General features: G+C 49.4%; 1 protein-coding gene across 1 annotated transcript; it reads left to right on the plus strand.

Moving 5' to 3' along the window:
* The first annotated feature begins 1,192 nt into the window (after positions 1-1,192).
* LOC127301575 (probable nucleolar protein 5-2) lies at positions 1,193-21,150 on the plus strand. The gene is made up of 7 exons (XM_051331844.1): positions 1,193-1,445; positions 1,793-1,914; positions 2,015-2,056; positions 19,965-20,132; positions 20,207-20,386; positions 20,578-20,781; positions 20,849-21,150. Exons 1-7 carry the CDS (start codon positions 1,244-1,246, stop codon positions 21,011-21,013), a joined length of 1,083 nt encoding a protein of 360 aa, XP_051187804.1. The 5' UTR covers positions 1,193-1,243; the 3' UTR covers positions 21,014-21,150.
* Positions 21,151-22,201: the final 1,051 nt, after the last annotated feature.

The raw sequence follows: 22,201 nt of genomic DNA on the forward strand, positions 1-22,201 counted from the left end.
GAGCCAGACCTGTCTTGCCACCGGCCTTGTCAGGGGCGGATCTCTTTAGGCTTACCATGATGCACATGCATCAGGGTCCAAGAATAATTTTACTAGTACTTGTGGGCTAAATGAGAGTAGTGCATCAGGTTAGGAAGGAAAAGGTGCATCAGGGAGGCTTAAATCTAGCTAGCAAAGGCTCCAAGCTTGAAGGTGCATCAGGGATAAATTTCCTCCAGCTCCGCCTCCGCCTTGTCCTATGATGTCCGCTTCCTCAAAGTGGGTGAGGCCGCCATTGCCAATGATGGATGTGTCCCCCAAGGAGACGATGATGAGTGCGAAGACGCCATCTTCAGCTGAGTTTGGAATTGGGTCGCTGAGCGCAAACAGCAGTACCAAAAATTGCGAAGTGCAGAAACTGTCTGAGCTTATTCTCTGTTGTTAACTGAATATGAAACTGCAAGAACTATACTCAATGCCAGTTGTTACTCCTAACTGAATTGAACCAAGTGGTTTGGCTGAACTAAATGGGAACTGTAACACAAGCACACGTTCAGAACTAGTAAATGTACATGGTGTGTGAATTAACCCCAACACTAGAGCAAGAAAACAAAGAGCAAAAAACAAACAGAAAGTTGCAGTTTTGTATATTATAAACTCAGCTCCACAAGGTTTCTGCACAGCAGTTCTCAAATTCCTTGCCAGTGACAAACATTTACAAACCGAAATCTTCAGAAGGTCGGCTACAAAAAATTGTGCTAGCAAGTGATAACACGATCGCCGCCTAGCCGGCCACACATTTCCATGACATCAGGGACTGCATGACATCTAGCAAAAACTAAAATATTTCAGCCACAACCCAGTAACGAAGTCATCAGTGATCATCTAGCAATGGCGGCAGCACCCTCTGTGAGGACGCGGCCATCATGGGCAACGCCGGCGGCGAGACAGTGCTTGGCTCACCGGCGCTGGAACCATCGGAGGATGAAGAGGCGGAGGCGCAAACGCACGCCTCCCGCGAGATGCGGCCGGGAGACAGAGCTGGGCGGTCGACGGCGATGGCGACTCCATAGTCAGAAGCGATCCGTTACTTGGGCTTTGGGCTGCTGCGGTATATTTCCTGTTGTTGGGCTAGCTCCCATCGGACGGTGACGGACGAACGAGATTCACTACGTCCCTCTGCAGTTTTTCAGCTTTACGTCAGATGATCTCGTTCCCACGCCGCGACCACAACTCCCACGGAAATATCGCATCCTTGAACTTGATGGGGCGCCGACGCGGCCAGCCCTCTCCTCGTCCGCCGGCGGCGATTGCCGGCAGTGATCCACCCGGTGGTCCTTCGATCCCAGAACCTACGTCCGGAGTAAAAGGTTCGACCTCGAGGAAGCGACAACGCAGCGGACGAAAGAGATCTCCCTCTCCCTCGAAGATTTCTTCAACTCCGGTGGAGTCAATTCCCAGTATAGGTGAGCCACCCGCCTCCCGCCGTTATCCTCCTCTATCAATCCCACCAACTCATAGCCTTTTACGATGAGGAAGCAAACCCTAGAGCGTTTTCTTTTCCCGGAAGATTCTAGAGCGGTTGTAGAAGCACATCGGGATAGATGGATCTGGCCAGACGATTTTAGATTTGGATTCGATCCCACAGACTTCCTCCATCGGCCATTTAGGTTTGGTAGGGTAAGGTGCGGCTTAGAGATTGGGCCTTTAGCCTCTGTCGGATCCATTGCTGGCGTCATGCTTGGCATCTGAATTTGGGATTGAGCGAGGCACGGTATTTCTTCAAATGTTAAATTTGTTTACATGTTTGCAGGTTCCAGCTTCGGCAACTATGCAGCATATGCAGCAGAGATCTTGGTACTGTTTGAGACGCCCTCTGGCTTCGCAGTTTTCTCGATGAAGGAATACTACCTCAACCAACAAGACGCTATGAAGGTACTATTTGCGTTGTCATATCTTCCCTGCTCCATTACTCATGTGCTTGCTTTCTTGTCTCTTAGTTTGTCATCGGCTTAGCTGGTTTTATCTCCTGCAGAATATCTGGGCAATCTTTGGCGAGGATTTTAGGTCACGAGGGGTAAGCCCCTGCCTCTGCATTCTTTCCTTAATCCTTATGGTTGTTATATACGTTTTTGTCGCCAATTTAAACAGAGTAGTGTTCTTTTACTATTCATGATCTTCATGTTCATTTCAGTTCTTTTAGGGAATAATATTATGAGCACAAGCTCATTTTTACTGTTTTTGTGTGCTGAGAGATGAACACATAATTTTATCTATAATGCTGTCTAGAAATATGTAGCGTAATGTTGTGATGTTTTTCAGTGTATGCATGCACCATCAAAAGCTATTTTCATCAACACTAGCGAAAGAGATTTTAAAAGAATGGATGGTATTCTGAAATATATGCTATTCATTTCAGTTCTTTTAGGGAATAATAATATGAGCACAAGCTCATTTTTTACTGTTTTTTTGCATGGGAAATGCTTATGTGCTTGTACAGGTGGGTGATTGGGCTATCTTTCCTGTCCAAAACCTGTAGATTTGTGCTACAATTTTTACGAAAGGCCCCTCCCACCTCTGTCCAGTCTGGTTCTTAAGCCCATTACAATTTTTGCACAGCGTCCCTTATTTTTTCAGCTTTCACATGTTTCATGTGTTCCTTTTTATGTGGATGAGTCTAGCCATACCACCAGCGAAGTTTCAAACTGTTTTTACGTAGATTATACATGGTTCAGGTATGAATTTGGGCATGCCATCAACAATTTTCTCTCACTGATTTTTTTTGTACTGATGTCACCGTCCGTAGACACACAGATGTTCATACAAGGTTTCGAAAGTATCAAACTATCATGAAACCAATCAAATAGCTCTGTTTCATGCAACATTCAGTAGTTTTGCATAAGATTATTAAAATAAATTTAAAGATCATTATCCGGTCAATATTCACTTGTCATCAAAGTGATACACGATTCTTTCGGATTCATTTCATGGAAGATTCAACAGTATACATTAGTTTCACACTGGTTTGAACAAGAAAAACGTTAGTGTCAGCAGGATTCAACTCGAAATAGTTACAAAAAACAGAAAAAAAAGGAAAGACCAAGTCCAGATCCAGGCCCTCGAGTCCCAGTTCATAGGAGTGCCCCGGAATGTATCCAGGAGCATATTTGTAATGACATTTTGGTTATGTGATCAATGAAGCGCACGATTCCCTCAAAAGAAAATCCATCTAACATTCATACCCATGTCACTACCAAAATCACATAAAATCGAAACAAAATTGAAGGATTGGGCCTTCCTTGCCCAATCACAGAGCATCAAGGAGCAAGCGGCCCTTCTGGATCTTGCATGTTTTTGGATCTGCCTAAATCGAAAAACAGAACTTAAAACATGCCAGATCCGACCTCTCCATGTCCAGATTCGAGTTCTCCAAGATCTGATCTGTCCTCTCCCGCATGAGCTGTAGCAAGCACTACGGGAAAACACTACGTTGCCGTGCGACCAATCGCACGGCAAAGGGGCCTATTTGCACGGCAAAGGATTTGCCGTGCGTCGGCGCACGGCAGCGTCTGCACGGCAACGCCCTCGACGGCAAAGAAGACATTGCCGTGCGCCTGACCAAACCGCACGGCAAAGGCTCGTTGCCGTGCGCGCTCTCGTTGCCGTGCGACCGAGCGTTTGCCGTGCGCGCGCTCGTTGCCGTGCGCCCACTCCTTTGCCGTGCGCGCCGTCTCTGCCGTGCGTCCTGGAGGCTGCCGTGCGCCCAGACGTTGCCGTGCGCCCCGACGCTGCCGTGCCACCAAACGCTGCCGTGCGCCCCGACGCTGCCGTGCGCCCGACGCGTTGCCGTGCGCCCGCTCGTTGCGTGCTTCTCCTCTTTGCCGTGCGCCCACTCCCAAAGACGCACGGCAAAGGATTCTCCAGGGACACAACGGCTTCCCAGGAGCACAGGCTTGCGCCACGTGGCGCCTTTGCCGTGTGTATGCACACGGCAAAGTGACCAAATGTCCTTTGCCGTGTGCATACACACGGCAAAGGCCCCTGGTTTTTTCATTTTTTTTCTGTTTTTCTTTATTCCCTGCATTTCAAAATTGCATTTCACATATATATAACATATACAACATATATATTCACCATAGCATCACCAAACACATGAACAACACCACAAATACATCGAGCACACATAGTTTATGCATAACAAGTGCAATGTCCACAAATACATCAAGTACAAGTGCAATGTCCACAAATACATCAACACACATCAAGTACAAGTACAATCCATAACGGGAAAGTCCACAAATCCATCAAGACCATGCCATCAACCTTATTGTCCTCCTCCGCTTCCGCCGGCCTCATTGTCATTGCCTTGTGACATAAAATCTATAAGCAGGTTGATGGAATTAACATGCATTTGCATATTGAACACTTGAACAAGCACAAGTAGCGGGTTGGGCACAAGCGTAGGAGGACTCACCGAGGTTCATGCTCCGGATGATGTTCATGTTGTTGACGGTGATAGGTGTCCCCGGGGTCTGAGTGGGCGGTGGCGGCATCCACATGGAGTAAGGTGGAGGAGGAAGCCCCGGTGGAGAAGACAGAGCCGTCTGGCTCATGAGCCAGCTCATCTGTGCCTGCTGCTGCTGCATCATCTGCTGCTGCTGTTGCATCTGCTGCATCATCTGTGTCTGCTGCTGCTGGTACTCCAGAATCTGCCGCTCCATGTTCCGTGCGTGCTCCTGGGCCGCCTGCTCCTTCGCTGCCATCTCCTCCTACGTTGTGTTGCCGCGATGTCATTAACATTTCAATGGAAAAAGCATGTAAAGGAAATGTAGAGACCCGAGGAAGAACATACCCGTAACCGCTCGACAGCTAGATCCGAAGCCCGTGGCCGGCTCTACCTCGGGCTGGCCGCTCTTACGACCACGACGGATGCGGCGGAGAGAGGGAACCCTCGCTGGGTCGACGCACCCGTCACCAAACCATAGGCGGCCATGCTTCAAGCCTTCTCCCGCAAGCACCGCGACCTCAGGGTCAAAGTCCTCGGCCTCTGGATTGGCGTCCTCGCCGTGCTTCTGCTTGAACTTGGAGACATACGCCGTGCACTGGGTCTCGGATTGCGGGTTAACCCACACGGACCCCGTCTCAGGATCAGGCGTCTTCCTTTGCTTCATCTTCTTTAGCACGGCAAAGACGTTAGGCTTCGCTCCTGTCCCGACTTCTGCAAAAGAGAACATGTAATTGAGTGAAGTGACACACCCTTGCGGAGTTAACAAATATATAACATGAATTCAAAGAATGAAGGAACCATTAATTTGCTCACCTCCTTCTCGCAGTGAAGAGAGATGGGGATGCTGCCTTGGATATGCGATCCACCTCGCATCTCTGCCCGCTTCGCCTTGCCCTCCTCGTGCTTCTTGAGGTACTGGGGGCATGTCCACCACATGACCATCGCACGAAAGCACCTATCGGCGTTGCCGCCGTCCTGAGGAGGGTTCTACCTGCACAAGATAAACCCATTATGGTAAAATAAACTACATGGCGATAAAGAAATCAATAACACATAAATGCAAATACACCTGCAAGTGCGCCACGGCCGCATGAGCGTGTCGCGAGCGTCCTCCTTACTCATGTGGACGAAGCGGTCGGCGTGCCGATCGCGGACGCACCGAACACGTGCCTCGTAGTGCATGCCGGTCACCCTCTTCCTTGCAAGCTGGTGTAGGACATCATCGCACGCATTCTCCTTGCCCTCGGCCCTCTTGAAGTATTTACGCAACCATGCACATAGGTAAAACAAGGGGCATTAGTGCAATTATTGTGAACCAAGGAGAGTGTATGAATGGTAAGAAGTCAAAAGTCACGTACCCGAATTTGGCAACAACCATATCCGCCGCGGTGCCGCGGCCAAGAGGATCTTCCGCGAGGCTGTAGTGCGCCCACCTCCAAGCTACGTCGCAGCCACCAGTAGGCAAGTTGACTATCCCAGGGAAATACCACCTAAGTAGGCCCCCAAGGATGTTCGAGTACCCACGTGGCGGTCTCTGCGTCGGGTCTTCAAACTGGAACGAGCTGCACCATGAAACGACAACATCAATATGTATGTGATAATAATTTTGATAATGACAAAATTGCGATAACGAAATGCCAAAAAATAACATGTACCTCCTTCCATAGGGCACAAGAACAACGTGCCCGTAGCGCCCGACTCCTCGGCGAGGGAGCTGTGTTATCCCACGCCGAGATGGCTTCCTCTCACGTGGCCTCCGCCTCTCCAAAGCTGGAACGTACTGGTAATCCTCCGGCTCACACCACTCTAGGCTTGGATCAGGATCGAACACTAAGTTCCCCAACCCCTCATCCTCCGAGAGGTCCTCCTCGTCCCCCTCCTCCTCCTGGTCCTCCCCACCCCCCTCCTCCTCCAGGTCCTCCCCACCCACCTCCTCCTCCTGGTCCTCCCCACCCCGTAGTGCTCCTGGTCCTCCTCCTCGTCATCATCATCGGCTGCGGGAGGGGGGCTAGGACTAGGAGTGAGTACCCGCGTCGCATTCTTCCTACGCGGCCGCCCTGTGGGAGCGACAGGAGGGGGGCTAGGAGGGGGGGTAGTAGCTCGGCCCCGCCTCGAAGTCCCCCGCACCTACCAAGTCCTTGAGCTTCTTTTTAAGACCGCCACCCCTTTTTTTTGGCGGCATGCTTCAATCACCTGCAAACACAAATGAAGAGAGAGGTTTATTAGTACGCAATATTGTAAAGAGATAAATATTAGTGAAAGCAACAGAAATATAAGTAGATGAACATTAATGAAAGCAACAAATAATGCAAAAGGATGAACATTAATTAATTAGTGGAAGCAACAAATAGCTACCATAGAGTTCTCTCAAACATAGCACGGAGTTCTTACAAATAACCTAGCTAGACAATCTCTATTACACGGAGTTATTACAAATAGGCTAGCCTCACAATTACTACTACATAGATCGCAGCCTGTGTCGCCATCCGTGATTGGACCGCGTGTCTCCTCATCGTCATCGGGCTCGGCGAACCAATAATCATCAATGAAACCCGGAGGTGGTCCATCCGCATCGAGGTCAATCCCTGCTTTGAACGCCTCGAGCAAACTCAGGTCTTCCGGGGCACAGACATCCTCAGCTTCATCTTCCGCATTGTCTCCATCCATGCCCGCGTCTTCTTGTTCATCGTCTACGACCATGTCATCGATAGTCGGCAAGCCGATTGTGAAATGGCCGGGGAGCCCTTCTTCCTGATAAAACTCGACACTCCTTGCTGTGGGGTCTACGCGGCGGTAATCGTCCTTGTTTGGCGGGGGCGGCCTATTGCGTGAAGGCACCGTCATCACAACATCCCATCCATGTAGACGTTTTGTCGGGTTTCTGCACGCGTACGGGAGATAGAATACTTGAAAGGCCTGGGTTGCCAAGATGTACACATCCTCTCCCTTATAAACGGAGTTCCTTTCAACTTCGACCAACCCAATTTCAGGATCCCGTCTCACCCGACGTGGGTCAAACCAATGGCATTTGAAGACGACGGGATTTAGCCCTTTGTGAAACCCGTAATTCAGCTCGTATATACCCTCGACTCTTCCATAGTAATGGAGCCCATCATCACCTTGACATACCACCCCACTATTTATTGTCTTCGCGTTGGGCCGGCTTGTTGTGTATTGATGGAGTCTGGAAGCGATACCCGTTCACGTCATAGGAGTTGAACGCTTCTACGGAATGGTCAAAGCCCCTAGCAATTTTTCTTAGCTACGACTTCATCTCTTTGTCAGTTCTTGCCTACAAGTTTAGCACAAGAAGTTTAGAACGAGAAATGACCGATAAATGTAGGAAGTGCTAGCTAATTTGGATAGAATAGTACCAAATTACAAAACCAGCTACGAAACCGAAACCGCCTCCCTTATCGAAAATTTGCTTGGATTCTTCCGGGTAGGCTCCTGTGGGTATTCTTCCAATGTATAGCCTTGAATTTCCTATACCGATGAAAAGAGGAAGAGTTAGCCACGAACATACGAGTGAATGTTTGCGAATAATTAAATGGTTCGCACTTACTCGATGTACGGCTTCACTTCGACCATGGTGTTTAAGACATACGAGTGGATCAAGGTCCGCTCGGGTAGGTCCGTTACGTACGGCTTCGAGCCACTTGACTTGCCACCAAGCCCCACGAAGATGCTAAGCTTGGGTACTTCTTCATTGTTGGCGGCATTGTAACGGAGGACCGGGTTGTGCTTTGTGGGAATGTTGGGATCATAGTGCTTAGTGGTGAAGTTTGCCACCTCCACGTTCAGACTGCCTCGGCTATGGATGCTTCGATCTTGCATTTATTGCCGGTCATTTGACGAAGCTTTTGTGTTTCTCTCTCGGGACCAAATCGCCAACGGCCCCAATTCGGGCCCCCTTTAAGCACTCCTCCGCGAGGTGCAGGATCATGTGTTGCATCGGATTAAAAACCCTGGAGGAAAGATCTTCTCCAGATCGCAAAGCAACACGGGTGCCTCTTCATCCAGCTTCTCAATCACTTTAGTGTCTAACTCCCTAGCACAAATCTGGCGGAAGAAAAAACTCAACCTCGCTAGCACTCGCCAAGTCTTCTCAGGGACATAGCCTCGAATCATCACCGGCATTATCCGCTCAAGCCATATGTGGTAGTCATGACTCTTCGGTCCTTGTACTCGCAACGTTTCAATGTTCAGGCCCCTCATCCAGCTTGGCTGCGAACCCATCGGGGAAAAACAAGGAGTCCTTCATCCATTGGAAGACCTCCCTTTTTGGGCCTTTGTGAGGCAGAACGGAGCGTGTGGCTTAGTCCAAGTTTTTTGGCACCATTAGGTGGCTGCATGTTCAACTACGGCCTATCACACCACCTTTCTTGATCAATTCGAGCCTTTATGTTATCCTTCGTCTTCTCGGTTGTCCACAATCGTGCTCCAAATGGCTTCACTGATATTCTTCTCGGTGTGCATTACATCAATGTTATGCGGGAGCTCGAGAAACTCAAAGTAAGGGAGCTTCCATAAGCACGGCTTGTGAGTCCATTGGTGTGTCTCCCCATATCCTAAGAAACCATTCCCATCAGGGCTAGGCTGAAGAGCATCTAACTCGGCCTTGATTTCCGTTCCGGTCTTCGGAATTGGCTTCGGGCCACGGACAACACGGCCTTTCTTGAAACTCTTTACATCACTCCCGTATGCATGCCTCCGCTCAAGGAACCGTCGAGCTTCATCAAAGCATGAATACTTGCCTCCCTTGTTTAGCCAGAAGAAAGTCACGGCCTGTCTGCACTGTGGGCAAGGCCACTTCCCATGTGTACACCACCCGCAGAACAAAGCACGTGCTGGCAGGTCATGCAGGGACGTGTGGTACCACACATACATATCGAAGTACTCCTTCTTTGATGCGTCATATGTTCGGATCCCGCGACCTTCCCAGCCACGAACCAAGTCATCCACCAGCGGTTCCAGGTACACATTCATGTTCTTGCCCGGGTATTTGGGCCCTGGGATTATCATCGACACAAACATGTTCTCTGATCTCATGCAGATGCCAGGGGGGAGGTTCATGGGAATAACAAACACTGGCCAACAACTGTATACTGCAGCCGACATACCATATGGATTGAACCCATCAGTTGATATCGCAATCGCTACGCTCCTCGGGTCACACTGCTTTCAAGTGGAAATTTCTTCACAAAGTTCTTCCATGCAGTACCATCCGACGGATGTATCATCTTGTCGGTGTATCTGTTTCCTTCCACGGCCCACCTCATCTCGCCGGGCAGTATCCTCGGTCATGAAGAGCCGCCGGATCCTCGGTAGAAGCGGAAGATAGCGGAGGATATTCTTGGCAACCGTGGTCTGCCTCTTCTGACCATCACCATTGCGGTCTACCTCAAAGTACCTAGAGGAATTGCATTTGATGCAATAATTTGTGTCGGCGTGCTCCTCTCTGAATAGCATGCATCCCTTTGGACAAGCGTGTATCTGCTGAGATGACATCTTAAGGTCACTGAGCAATTTGGTCGAATAGTAGAAGTTTTGCGGCAAGAGGTGCCCTTTCGGCGAAGGCTGCCTACAATGACCAGAAGTTCATCGAACCCATCTCTGCACAAGTTCCTATGGCACTTCAAGGCCATAAGGCGAGCGATGGCATCTAGTTGGGTAACCTCTGTATTTTCATGTAGGGGTTTCTGCGAAGCAAACAGAGCCTCATAGTACTCCTTTGTGTTTTCCTCCGGGTCCTCACTTGTCTCCGCATCCCGAGGTGTCTCCACCTCTACATGAGAGCTTTCGGGCACATTACCATTAGCCAAGTTTTCTAAGCACCTATCAAAACCGGTGTCATATTCCCCCTAGGTTGAATCTGCCGCACCTCCTTCCTAGCACGTTTCTTTGCCTTTTCTCCATGGTAAGTCCAAATCCTGTAGGACGGTGTGAACCCAAACTTGATCAGGTGCATACTCATAGTTTCCTTGTCTGTGCCTTTCGGTTAGCGCACTTACTACAAGGGCACCAAACACTTATAGGTCCGGTAGGGATGGCAAACGCCCTATCCACAAACTGCTCGGTCTTTTCTCCCCATTCATCAGTATAGTTGCACTGACTGATTCTGCCATCGTACATCCAGCCACGATTATCCATCCTCTAATCAGCAACAAAACAGACGAACATAGCATTTATATATCAAATAGGAAATAAATGCATCATATCTTTATTTTTTTACGCGTGCATCAACCTTGAAACTCTACTAGGTGGGCTCCTAGCAGCCGCCGGATCCGTAGATTGAGTACGTTCTCCCAGCTCTACCCCGATCCGAGACAGAATTTCGGCAGCACCTCCACGCTGCTCTCCCGATACACGTCTCGGCAAAAAGCCGAGAGGGGTGTGCATCCGGAGAACAACGGGGAGGCGCTACCGAAATCCTGTCTCGGATCGGGGTAGAGCTGGGAGAACGTACCCAACTACGCATCCGCCGGCTGTCCCGATAAATGCCGTAAGAGTTACGGTTCATAATATGCGAGACCACTAATGCATATTTATCCGCGTAACCCTTACGGTCGGGAAGAGACGCCTAGGTATCGCGACAGACTTGGTGATCTAGACAAAAAGAAAACCTAGGTACATGTAAAGGTGGGAGGGAGATTTATACCCTAGACGCGTGAGAGAATCGCCGAAGAAGATCCGGGACGCTGCCCCCCGTCAAACACCCCTGCGACGCTGCCCCCCGTGTCCACCTCGAAGCATCACTCGCATACCGAGGAAATAAAATAGTCATGCAAGTGAACACGACTTTTTAAAAATAGTCATTGGTTGATTTCTATCGCTTCATATGGGATAGGATAGGACGGAAGCATCCAACTGCAAAGCAATCTCAAGTCTCCCCACTCCAACGCCCTGTATTACTTCTTACGCATCAACCAATCCAACACTTCATATGTCATCTCTTCGTTGGCCAACACTCCGCGACATACAACATCGCCTCCACAACTCTAACTTTCTATTAACCCCCGTTCGGCTATCATCGACTAGCACCACTCCCTCCTATTTGCATGCTAATTATTTTATAACTACCCTATATCAACTAGCACAATACCCGTGCGTTGCTACGGAAAATATATATACTCCTATTAGATATTCGATTTGGATGTCTCATCGCTCAGACTCTCTCGATTTAAAACTTTGCCATGATACTAAATCTCGCAGCATATTAATTTCTTGCAACTACCGAATTAATATAACACAATTGTCCGCATACTAAATCTCTCTATTCTCTTCTCTCTTCTCAATATCGAGATGCTTTGCGCACGCAGCAGACCACACCATTCTCGCTGCTCGACCCTCAATCCAAAGATAGGCAAAAATAGGCAAAAAAAGAGAAGGCCGGGAGCCATACACCGTCGCGCGGGAGACTGGCCGAGGCGGCGACGGCGGACGGGCAGGCGGGTCGGCGAAGTAGAAGGGGCGAGGCCACGGCGAGCTCGGGGCGAGCAGCAGGGACAGGCGGCCGGTGGCGGGAGGTGGCGGTGCCGGCTGCGACGGGCCGGGAGGGGCACGATGTGCGCGGGCGCGCGGGGCGAGGCGGCGAGCGAGGTGGATGGGGTCTAGGCGGGCGAGGCGGCGAGGTGGATGGACGAGGCCGCGGGCGAGGCGGCGGCGAGGCGGCGGCGAGGCGGCGGACGAGGCGGCGGACGACGCAGAGAAGGGGGACGAGAGAGGGCGCGCGTTTTTGTGGCTCAGGCGCGTCCCGACCAGGTTTTCTTATCCGCAATCGTTGCCGTGCGGGGTTCTTTGCCGTGCGGCAAAGAGCCTTTGCCGTGCGGCGCCCCTTTGCCGTGCGCAGGGCGGCCTTTGCCGTGCGGCAGGCTTCTTTGCCGTGCGCCTGCGCACGGCAACGATTTTTTTTTTTTTTTTTATCATTTCATTTATAAGGTTGCTAGGATGATTTTGTACCCTTTAGTGCTGACATTGATATAAGGTATTTGAGGCTAGATAGTATGCTTTGGTTCACTCAAAACCATTGTAGGAGGTTACATATATAGAATACAACTACTAACTTGAGAGAAAGCCGTAAATAAGACTCGATCGTGAAGAGAAGGAGGAAAATGTGTACCATGCTATGAAATGAATGAATGCATGCTCAAATTAGCAGAGCAAGAATAAAGGCTATGCAAATATCTTTACCTTGACCCTCCTCAGTAGATCGTATCCTGTCATGCCGGCCGGCATGCGATGATCGATGACTATGCGTCTTTGAAACACCGGAGCTGCAAAACCATGCATCATAAACCCTAACCCTAACCCTAAACCCTAAACCTAAACCTAACCATAAATCCTTACCTAAAAGAATGAAAATGTACATAGTTGCACCCTCGCGGAGAAATCTAGGGGGTAGACCCATTTGGGGCACCCGTTTACTGTTTTGGGGGGAGGAGGGGAGAACGACCGCCGGAACACCGTAACCCCACCAAATCTTGCATGTGGACCTATGATATGTGTCAAAGTGTGCTGCTAGGTGTAATGGTGCAAAAGTAGCTCCCCTAAACCCTAAACCCTAAGCCCAGGGAGGCTTCGAGCCCTAAACCCCTCTAAATCCCTAAACCACGACGCCGGAGCTGCAGAAGCATGCATCATAAACCCTAACCCTAACCCTAAACCCTAAACCTAAACCTAACAATAAATACTTACCCTTTAACCTAAACCCTAGCCCTAGCCCCTAAACCCTAGCCCTAACCCTACACCTAACCCTAACCAGTAGACCAGGCACACCGTCGATCGTGTGATAATGGCTCTAGCTGCTGGTATATGTGCCAAAGGGTCCCAATCTTTGGTTCTCCATGTGTATATGTACTAAACAAACATAAAGGAATGAAAAGTTACATTGGTGCACCCTCGCTGGAGAAATCTAGGGGGTAGACCCGCTCGGGGCACACGTTCCATTGTTTTGGGGGAGGAGGGGGATAACGACCGCCGGAGCACCGGAACCCCACCAAACCTTGCATGTGGACCTATTATATGTGTCAAAGTGTGATGCAAGGTGTGATTCACAAAATGGTGCATGGCATGGATCCCCGGTCTGACATTCCTCACCTTCGGGCGATAACACTTAACTGATTCCTGGACGTGTACGCTGAAGTGTCCCGCCGCGGGTATATCGGGGGCTAGACTGTGCCAAAGGGTGCCACACATGGTTTTCCATATGTCCATGGACTAAACAAACCTAAACCTATGAAAAGTTACATTGGTGCACCCTCGCGCGGAGAAATCTAGGGGGGTAGACCCGCCGGGGCACACGTTCCCGCTGTTTTGGGGGAGGAGGGGGATAACGACCGCCGGAGCACCGGAACCCCACCAAACCTTGCATGTGGACCTATGATATGTGTCAAAGTGTGGTGCAAGGTCTAATGGTGCAAAAGTAGCTCCCCTAAACCCTAAACCCTAAACTGGGGAGGCTTCGAGCCCTAAACCCCCTCTAAATCCCTAAACCACGACGCAGGAGCTGCAGAAGCATGCATCATAAACCCTAACCCTAACCCTAAACCCTAAACCTAAACCTAACAATAAATACTTACCCTTTAACCTAAACCCTAGCCCTAGCCCCTAAACCCTAGCCCTAACCCTACACCTAACCCTAACCAAGAGACTGTGCACACCGTCGATCGTGTGATAATGGCTCTAGCTGCTGGTATATGTGCCAAAGGGTCCCAATCTTTGGTTCTCCATGTGTATATGTACTAAACAAACATAAAGGAATGAAAAGGTAAATTGGTGCACCCTCGCGCGGAGAAATCTAGGGGGGTAGACCCGCCGGGGCACCCGGACCGCATTTTTGGGGGGAGGAGGGGGATAACGACCGCCGGAGCACCGGAACCCCACCAAACCTTGCATGTGGACCTATTCTATGTGTCAAAGTGTGATGCAAGGTGTGATTCACAAAATGGTGCATGGCATGGATCCCGGTCGACATTCCTCACCTTCGGGCGATAACACTTATGATTCCCGGACGTGTCTGTTTGAAGTGTCCCGCCGGGTATATCGGGGGCTAGACTGTGCCAAAGGGTGCCACACATGGTTTTCCATATGTCCATGGACTAAACAAACCTAAACCTATGAAAAGTTACATTGGTGCACCCTCGCGCGAGGAGAAATCTAGGGGGTAGACCCGCCGGGCACACGTTCCATTGTTTTGGGGGAGTAGGGGGATAACGACCGCCGGAGCACCGGAACCCCACCAAACCTTGCATGTGGACCTATTCTATGTGTCAAAGTGTGATGCAAGGTGTGATTCACAAAATGGTGCATGGCATGGATCCCCGGTCTGACATTCCTCACCTTCGGGCGATAACACTTAATGATTCTGGACGTGTACGTTGAAGTGTCCCGCCGCGGTATATCGGGGCTAGACTGTGCCAAAGGGTGCCACACATGGTTTTCCATATGTCCATGGACTAAACAAACCTAAACCTATGAAAAGTTACATTGGTGCACCCTCGCGCGGAGAAATCTAGGGGGTACGACCCGCGGGGCACACGTTCCGCTGTTTTGGGGGGGGGGGGGATAACGACCGCCGGAGCACCGGAACCCCACCAAACCTTGCATGTGGACCTATGAAATGTGTACAAGTGTGATGCAAGGTCTAATGGTGCAAAAGTAGCTCCCCTAAACCCTAAAACATAAATCGGGAGGCTTCGAGCCCTAAACCCCTCTAAATCCCTAAACCACGACGCCGGAGAGCTGCGAAGCATGCATCATAAACCCTAACCCTAACCCTAAACCCTAAACCTAAACCTAACCATAAATACTTACCCTTTAACCTAAACCCTAGCCCTAGCCCCTAAACCCTAGCCCTAACCCTAAACCAAACCCTAACCAAGAGATCGAGCACACCGTCGATCGTGTGATAATGGCTCTAGCTGCTGGTATATGTGCCAAAGGGTCCCAATCTTTGGTTCTCCATGTGTATATGTACTAAACAAACCTAAAATAATGAAAAGTTACATTGGTGCACCCTCGCGCGGAGAAATCTAGGGGGTAGGACCCCCCGGGCACACCTTACCCCGTTTTGGGGGGGGGGGGGGGATAACGACCGCCGGAGCACCGGAACCCCACCAAACCTTGCATGTGGACCTATGATATGTGTCAAAGTGTGGTGCAAGGTCTAATGGTGCAAAAGTAGCTCCCCTAAACCCTAAACCCTAAGCTGGGGAGGCTTCGAGCCCTAAACCCCTCTAAATCCCTAAACCACGACGCCGGAGCTGAGAACCATGCATCATAAACCCTAACCCTAACCCTAAACCCTAAACCTAAACCTAACCATAAATACTTACCCTTTAACCTAAACCCTAGCCCTAGCCCCTAAACCCTAGCCCTAACCCTACACCTAACCCTAACCAAGAGATCGTGCACACCGTCGATCGTGTGATAATGGCTCTAGCTTTGGTATATGTGCCAAAGGGTCCCAATCTTTGGTTCTCCATGTGTATATGTACTAAACAAACCTAAAATAATGAAAAGTTACATTGGTGCACCCTCGCGCGGAGAAATCTAGGGGGGTAGACCCGCCGGGGCACACGTTCCGCTGTTTTGGGGGAGGAGGGGGATAACGACCGCCGGAGCACCGGAACCCCACCAAACCTTGCATGTGGACCTATGATATGTGTCAAAGTGTGGTGCAAGGTCTAATGGTGCAAAAGTAGCTCCCCTAAACCCTAAACCCTAAACTGGGGAGGCTTCGAGCCCTAAACCCCTCTAAATCCCTAAACCACGACGCCGGAGCTGCAGAACCATGCATCATAAACCCTAACCCTAACCCTAAACCCTAAACCTAAACCTAACCATAAATACTTACCCTTTAACCTAAACCCTAGCCCTAGCCCCTAAACCCTAGCCCTAACCCTACACCTAACCCTAACCAGTAGACCAGGCACACCGTCGATCGTGTGATAATGGCTCTAGCTGCTGTATATGTGCCAAAGGGTCCCAATCTTTGGTTCTCCATGTGTATATGTACTAAACAAACCTAAAAGAATCAAAAGTTACATTGGTGCACCCTCGCGCGGAGAAATCTAGGGGGGTAGACCCGCCGGGGCACACGTTCATTTGTTTTGGGGGAGGGGGATAACGACCGCCGGAGCACCGGAACCCCACCAAACCTTGCATGTGGACCTATGATATGTGTCAAAGTGTGCTGCTAGGTGTAATGGTGCAAAAGTAGCTCCCCTAAACCCTAAACCCTAAACTGGGGAGGCTTCGAGCCCTAAACCCCTCTAAATCCCTAAACCACGACGCCGGAGCTGCAGAAGCATGCATCATAAACCCTAACCCTAACCCTAAACCCTAAACCTAAACCTAACAATAAATACTTACCCTTTAACCTAAACCCTAGCCCTAGCCCCTAAACCCTAGCCCTAACCCTACACCTAACCCTAACCAGTAGACCAGGCACACCGTCGATCGTGTGATAATGGGTCTTTCATGGGGTATATGTGCCAAAGGGTCCCAATCTTTGGTTCTCCATGTGTATATGTACTAAACAAACATAAAGGAATGAAAAGTTACATTGGTGCACCCTCGCGGAGAAATCTAGGGGGTAGACCCGCCGGGGCACACGTTCCATTGTTTTGGGGGGAGGAGGGGGATAACGACCGCCGAGCACCGGAACCCCACCAAACCTTGCATGTGGACCTATTCTATGTGTCAAAGTGTGATGCAAGGTGTGATTCACAAAATGGTGCATGGCATGGATCCCCGGTCTGACATTCCTCACCTTCGGGCGATAACACTTACCGATTCCCCGGACGTGTACGCTGAAGTGTCCCGCCGCGGGTATATCGGGGCTAGACTGTGCCAAAGGGTGCCACACATGGTTTTCCATATGTCCATGGACTAAACAAACCTAAACCTATGAAAAGTTACATTGGTGCACCCTCGCGCGGAGAAATCTAGGGGGGTAGACCCGCCGGGGCACACGTTCCCGCTGTTTTGGGGGAGGAGGGGGATAACGACCGCCGGAGCACCGGAACCCCACCAAACCTTGCATGTGGACCTATGATATGTGTCAAAGTGTGGTGCAAGGTCTAATGGTGCAAAAGTAGCTCCCCTAAACCCTAAACCCTAAACCGGGAGGCTTCGAGCCCTAAACCCCTCTAAATCCCTAAACCACGACGCCGGAGTCAGAACCATGCATCATAAACCCTAACCCTAACCCTAAACCCTAAACCTATACCTAACCATAAATACTTACCCTTTAACCTAAACCCTAGCCCTAGCCCCTAAACCCTAGCCCTAACCCTACACCTAACCCTAACCAAGTAGACCGTGCACACCGTCGATCGTGTGATAATGGCTCTAGCTGCTGGTATATGTGCAAAAGGGTCCCAATCTTTGGTTCTCCATGTGTATATGTAATAAACAAACCTAAAAGAATGAAAAGTTACATTGGTGCACCCTTGCGCGGAGAAATCTAGGGGGGTCGACCCGCCGGCACACGTTCCATTGTTTTGGGGGAGGAGGGGGATAACGACCGCCGAGCACCGGAACCCCACCAAACCTTGCATGTGGACCTATTCTATGTTTCAAAGTGTGATGCTAGGTGTAATTCACCAAATGGTGCATGGCATGGATCCCCGGTCTGACATTCCTCACCTTCGGGCGATAACACTTAACAGATTCCTGGACGTGTACGGTGAAGTGTCCCGCCGCGGGTATATCGGGGGCTAGACTGTGCCAAAGGGTACCACACATGGTTTTCCATATGTCCATGGACTAAACAAACCTAAAACTATGAAAAGGTATATTGGTGGAACGTCGCGTGGAGAAATCTAGGGGGTAGACCCGCCGTCCCGCTGTTTTGGGGGGAAGGAGGGGGACGGCCGCCGGAGCACCGGAACCCTGATATATGTGGGGGATGAGCATGGAGACTAATTTTGTATTTCACATAGTGTAATAAATAGTCATCAAAAAGAAAAACTAATTAACAAAATAAATATAAGTAGTAGATGAAATAAAATAGTTAGAAAAACAAAAAAAATGTAGATTGGCGCACGGCAAAGGGAGAAGCGCACGGCAAAGGACCTTTTGCCGTGCAACTTGTCTGTCTGCACGGCAAAGTTTGGCTGCACGGCAGTGCCCAGGCCTTTGCCGTGCGCTCTTTCTTTGCCGTGCGGCTTGCAGGGTCTTTGCCGTCCGAAAATCTTTGCCGTGCGCTGCTCCCATTCTTTGCCGTGAGAAATTTCTTTGCCGTGCGCCATATCTTTCTTTGCCGTGATACGTTTCTTTGCCGTGCGCTGCGCTCATACTTTGCCGTGCATTTTTTCGTTGCCGTGCGCTCTTCTTGCTACGCACGGCAAAGAAATCTTTGCCGTGCGGCAGCTCACGGCAAAGTTTGGCTGCACGGCAGCGCCTGATTTTCCCGTAGTGAAGCGGCGCAGAGGCTCGTTGGTGAGGGATACAGGGCGCGGGATTGAGGTGGGTGGGAATGGTGGAGGCTGTACGGGGCTGGAGGGGACTAGGTTTTCGGTGTGTTCTCCATCGTGCCTTCAAATACTGGGTGGTGGGGTGCAGGTTAATACTCTAGTTTCATAGGGGTAAAGGTGCAAAATGCGGAAATATGAATCTTGTGTCTATGTGAGCCGTTGGATGGCTCAAGCACCCACCCATACAAGCACAAAATTCATTCTGAGATTAACACACAATTTTTTCTATAATGCTGTCTAGAAATCTGTAGCGCGATGTTGTGTTGCTGTTCAGTGTATGCATGCACCATCAAAAGCTATTTTCATCAACACTGGTGAAAGAGATTTTAAAAGATTTTTTTAAAAAAAATTCACAGGGCGAACAGCTCCCTGGTTCCATTGTCATTCAAAAATGAAACCAAGTCTTAGTACAGGGACCAGAAACTAAAAATGAGATTTTAAAAGAATGGATGGCAGGCTGAAATATATGCTATTGGCAATTCTCTCCTCTTCTGCTATCCATGGATGATTGAGCTGTAACATATTCTGAACTGCGTAGCAGGAACTCAAGGACTTGTACAAGGCTATATCTTTTACGATTTTTGTTAGAGTTTCAACAAACGGTGAAAAGCGGTGCGACCATTGTGAACCAGGCTAACGAGTAACTAGGCAGAGCAGCAACGTGTCGCTTAGAACCTAGGCGCCACGTCTAATCGCTTTCCTACCTAGAGCATTTTATGGCTTGGACTATGGAGGGACGTGGACCAAAGTGGAGATGAAGATGTTAAGTTGTTGTCATCTTCTCTTATCTATTATGCCAAATTTCCTCTATTTAACATGCGAGTACTCGATGTGCTTGGCATAGCTGATTCCTTTCCACTTAGTGTTTGTTTGTAATATTGATTGCGGTGTACATACTGAATCGCTGCGTCATGATTTGGAGACATGGCGAGATATTTGAGTACTTCTCATTTTTGCCCCTTAACTTGCTTGTTCTTGTTTATTTCTTTTATCAGATCGCTCGGCTGAAAGAGTTCCAAATGTTCAATGACAAGTCCAGTGCCATTAATCATGTTACCGGTGTCAGTAGGGAGCTTAGTGAGATGATCTCGCGCTATCACCACCCTTATCAGACACTGGCCGTTGGAAAATCTGAATATAAAGGAATCATTGAAAAAAGCTTGGTAAGTTTAAAGGTCCCTTGTTGGCTTATGATCGTTGAAAACTTGAACATCTATTTTGCTGCCACTTGTTTCAGCCGGGTGTACCTTGCCGCTTCGATGAAGCTGTGCTGGAGGTGATGTGGGGTCTGAAGAATCTCATGGATAGTTTGGTTCCTGAAGAAGAACTGAAGCTGACGCAGGAGGACCGCTTGCCAATGAGCCAAGGACTAAAAATGTTCCTTGATCGTCATGGCTTTGATGTCAAACCAGAGATGGTTAGTTCAAAAGTTGTCTTTATGTATGAGATGAAATGTTTTGTGCTTTATTGTTACACTATTATTATCTGATACTTTGTGCAATGTGCACATAGAATCCTTGATTGTCCCTGCCCAAAACTCTTGGTGTGATATGTTAAAACCCCTTTTTTGTTCTTTTAGTGACAACACAATCCTCTTTTTGTACCCAGGTTAAGGGGGATGTTGTTGTGACAGCATGCCTCTTGTATGATGCTGAAGTGATTGAGAACAGATATGGTGAACAACTGCATTGGGCTGCTGTCAAGCTGAAGGATGTTTCTGGCATTGACTCGGCAGGCTGGAAAATGATGAAGATTGCGACGGCCCTGAAGATCATGTTTGACCCCCTACAAACAACAGACCATGACATGCAGGTAATGTTTTGTAAATGCTTAACATTTTATGAAAGTTTGTCATTCATGTAATGACCAATTCTTTCAGATGTTCACCCCGGGAGAGGTAAAAAGGCTTGAGAGGGATGCCCGTAAATTTGAAGACATTATTAATGAGGACGAGAGCCTGAAGATCTACAGGGAACTTGTGGTGCTGCATGCAGTTAAGATAGATGCCCTTAGAAATATTGGGCTAAATCTGAGGAGAAGCTGATGATACTATGTATCCCCTTAACTATTATGAAGGGAGAAGTGGTTTGGGAATTTGTTCCTTGGTGGTGAGGCTGCCATACCCCGGACCAAAGTGTTGTGTACTTGTGTTTTAGTAATGGACTCGAAATTCACTAGTAACTTGACGAGTGTCCTTTGTCTTATTTTGAATTTTTTCAATATCCAAAAACTGCAGTCATTCTGGAAAAAAAACTGCACAGTAACATAAGACATGCTATTTTGCAGTAGTGCCACATTGATCTCAGACTGAGATGCTGTATTTAGACCATCCCGAGCCGGTAGCTTCATGCCATTTGAGGCGCTGGAATAAAAAAATGCGTCCTAGACGAATGCCCCAAAATAATGTTTTTTTGTTAGTTAACCCTTCTCAACCGTGCAACCTACCAATCATACTGTATCTCTTTTCTCCCACCGAATCTAAGTGGAAATTTTTTTTTGAACAAAAGAGGGGTCAGAAGACCCCGGTGGAGCTCTTATATTAAACCAAGTGGCAGGTACATTTTACAGAAAGGTCCTTTTACATCTCTTGCACAGAGAAACCTAAACTTTGAAGAAAGGGCCTTCCACTTTACAAAAACCACCCTGACCAAAACAGAGAAAAAGCAATCGGGTCCAAGGTAGTCTCCGCCACGCGCCGCCGGCGAACTCCAGGCATCTCCGCCGAGTTCCGAGCGCATGATGCTCGAACGCTCATTGCCGACGCCAAGGTCAAGCCCCTGGCGACCACCAGAGAGACGGGGACGAACCACTTGTCTCCCTCGTGGCGTCGAGCTCCAGCAGCCGACCGAGAGGGCCTCCGCCATGGAGGTTGAAGAAATCAGGCCACCATATTGGCCAAAGATCACAGTGACAAGCTTGGTCACCGCGTGTTCCGCTCGCCGAAGATCAGCTCCAGAGAAGGAGACAGCAGATCTGCCAAAAGCAGGGTCGTCGGAGATCCCATCCCAATCCCCACCGCCGCAGTGGCCAGAGAGAGAGGGATCGAAGACGAGCTCGCCCAGATCTGGTGACTCGAGGAAGGCTTTTATTGGAGAGCATGACGCCGTCCTGCCGCCGCTCGCCTCTGTCGCCGACCACCGGCGCACCACGAGCAGCTGCAGCACCGCCGCCAGCAGCAGGGAGAAGCCCCGACTCCACCACCACCACCACCTCAACACAGGCATCACGCCAA

Source organism: Lolium perenne, chromosome 5 (genome assembly GCF_019359855.2).
Source record: "Lolium perenne isolate Kyuss_39 chromosome 5, Kyuss_2.0, whole genome shotgun sequence".
NCBI lineage: Eukaryota > Viridiplantae > Streptophyta > Magnoliopsida > Poales > Poaceae > Lolium > Lolium perenne.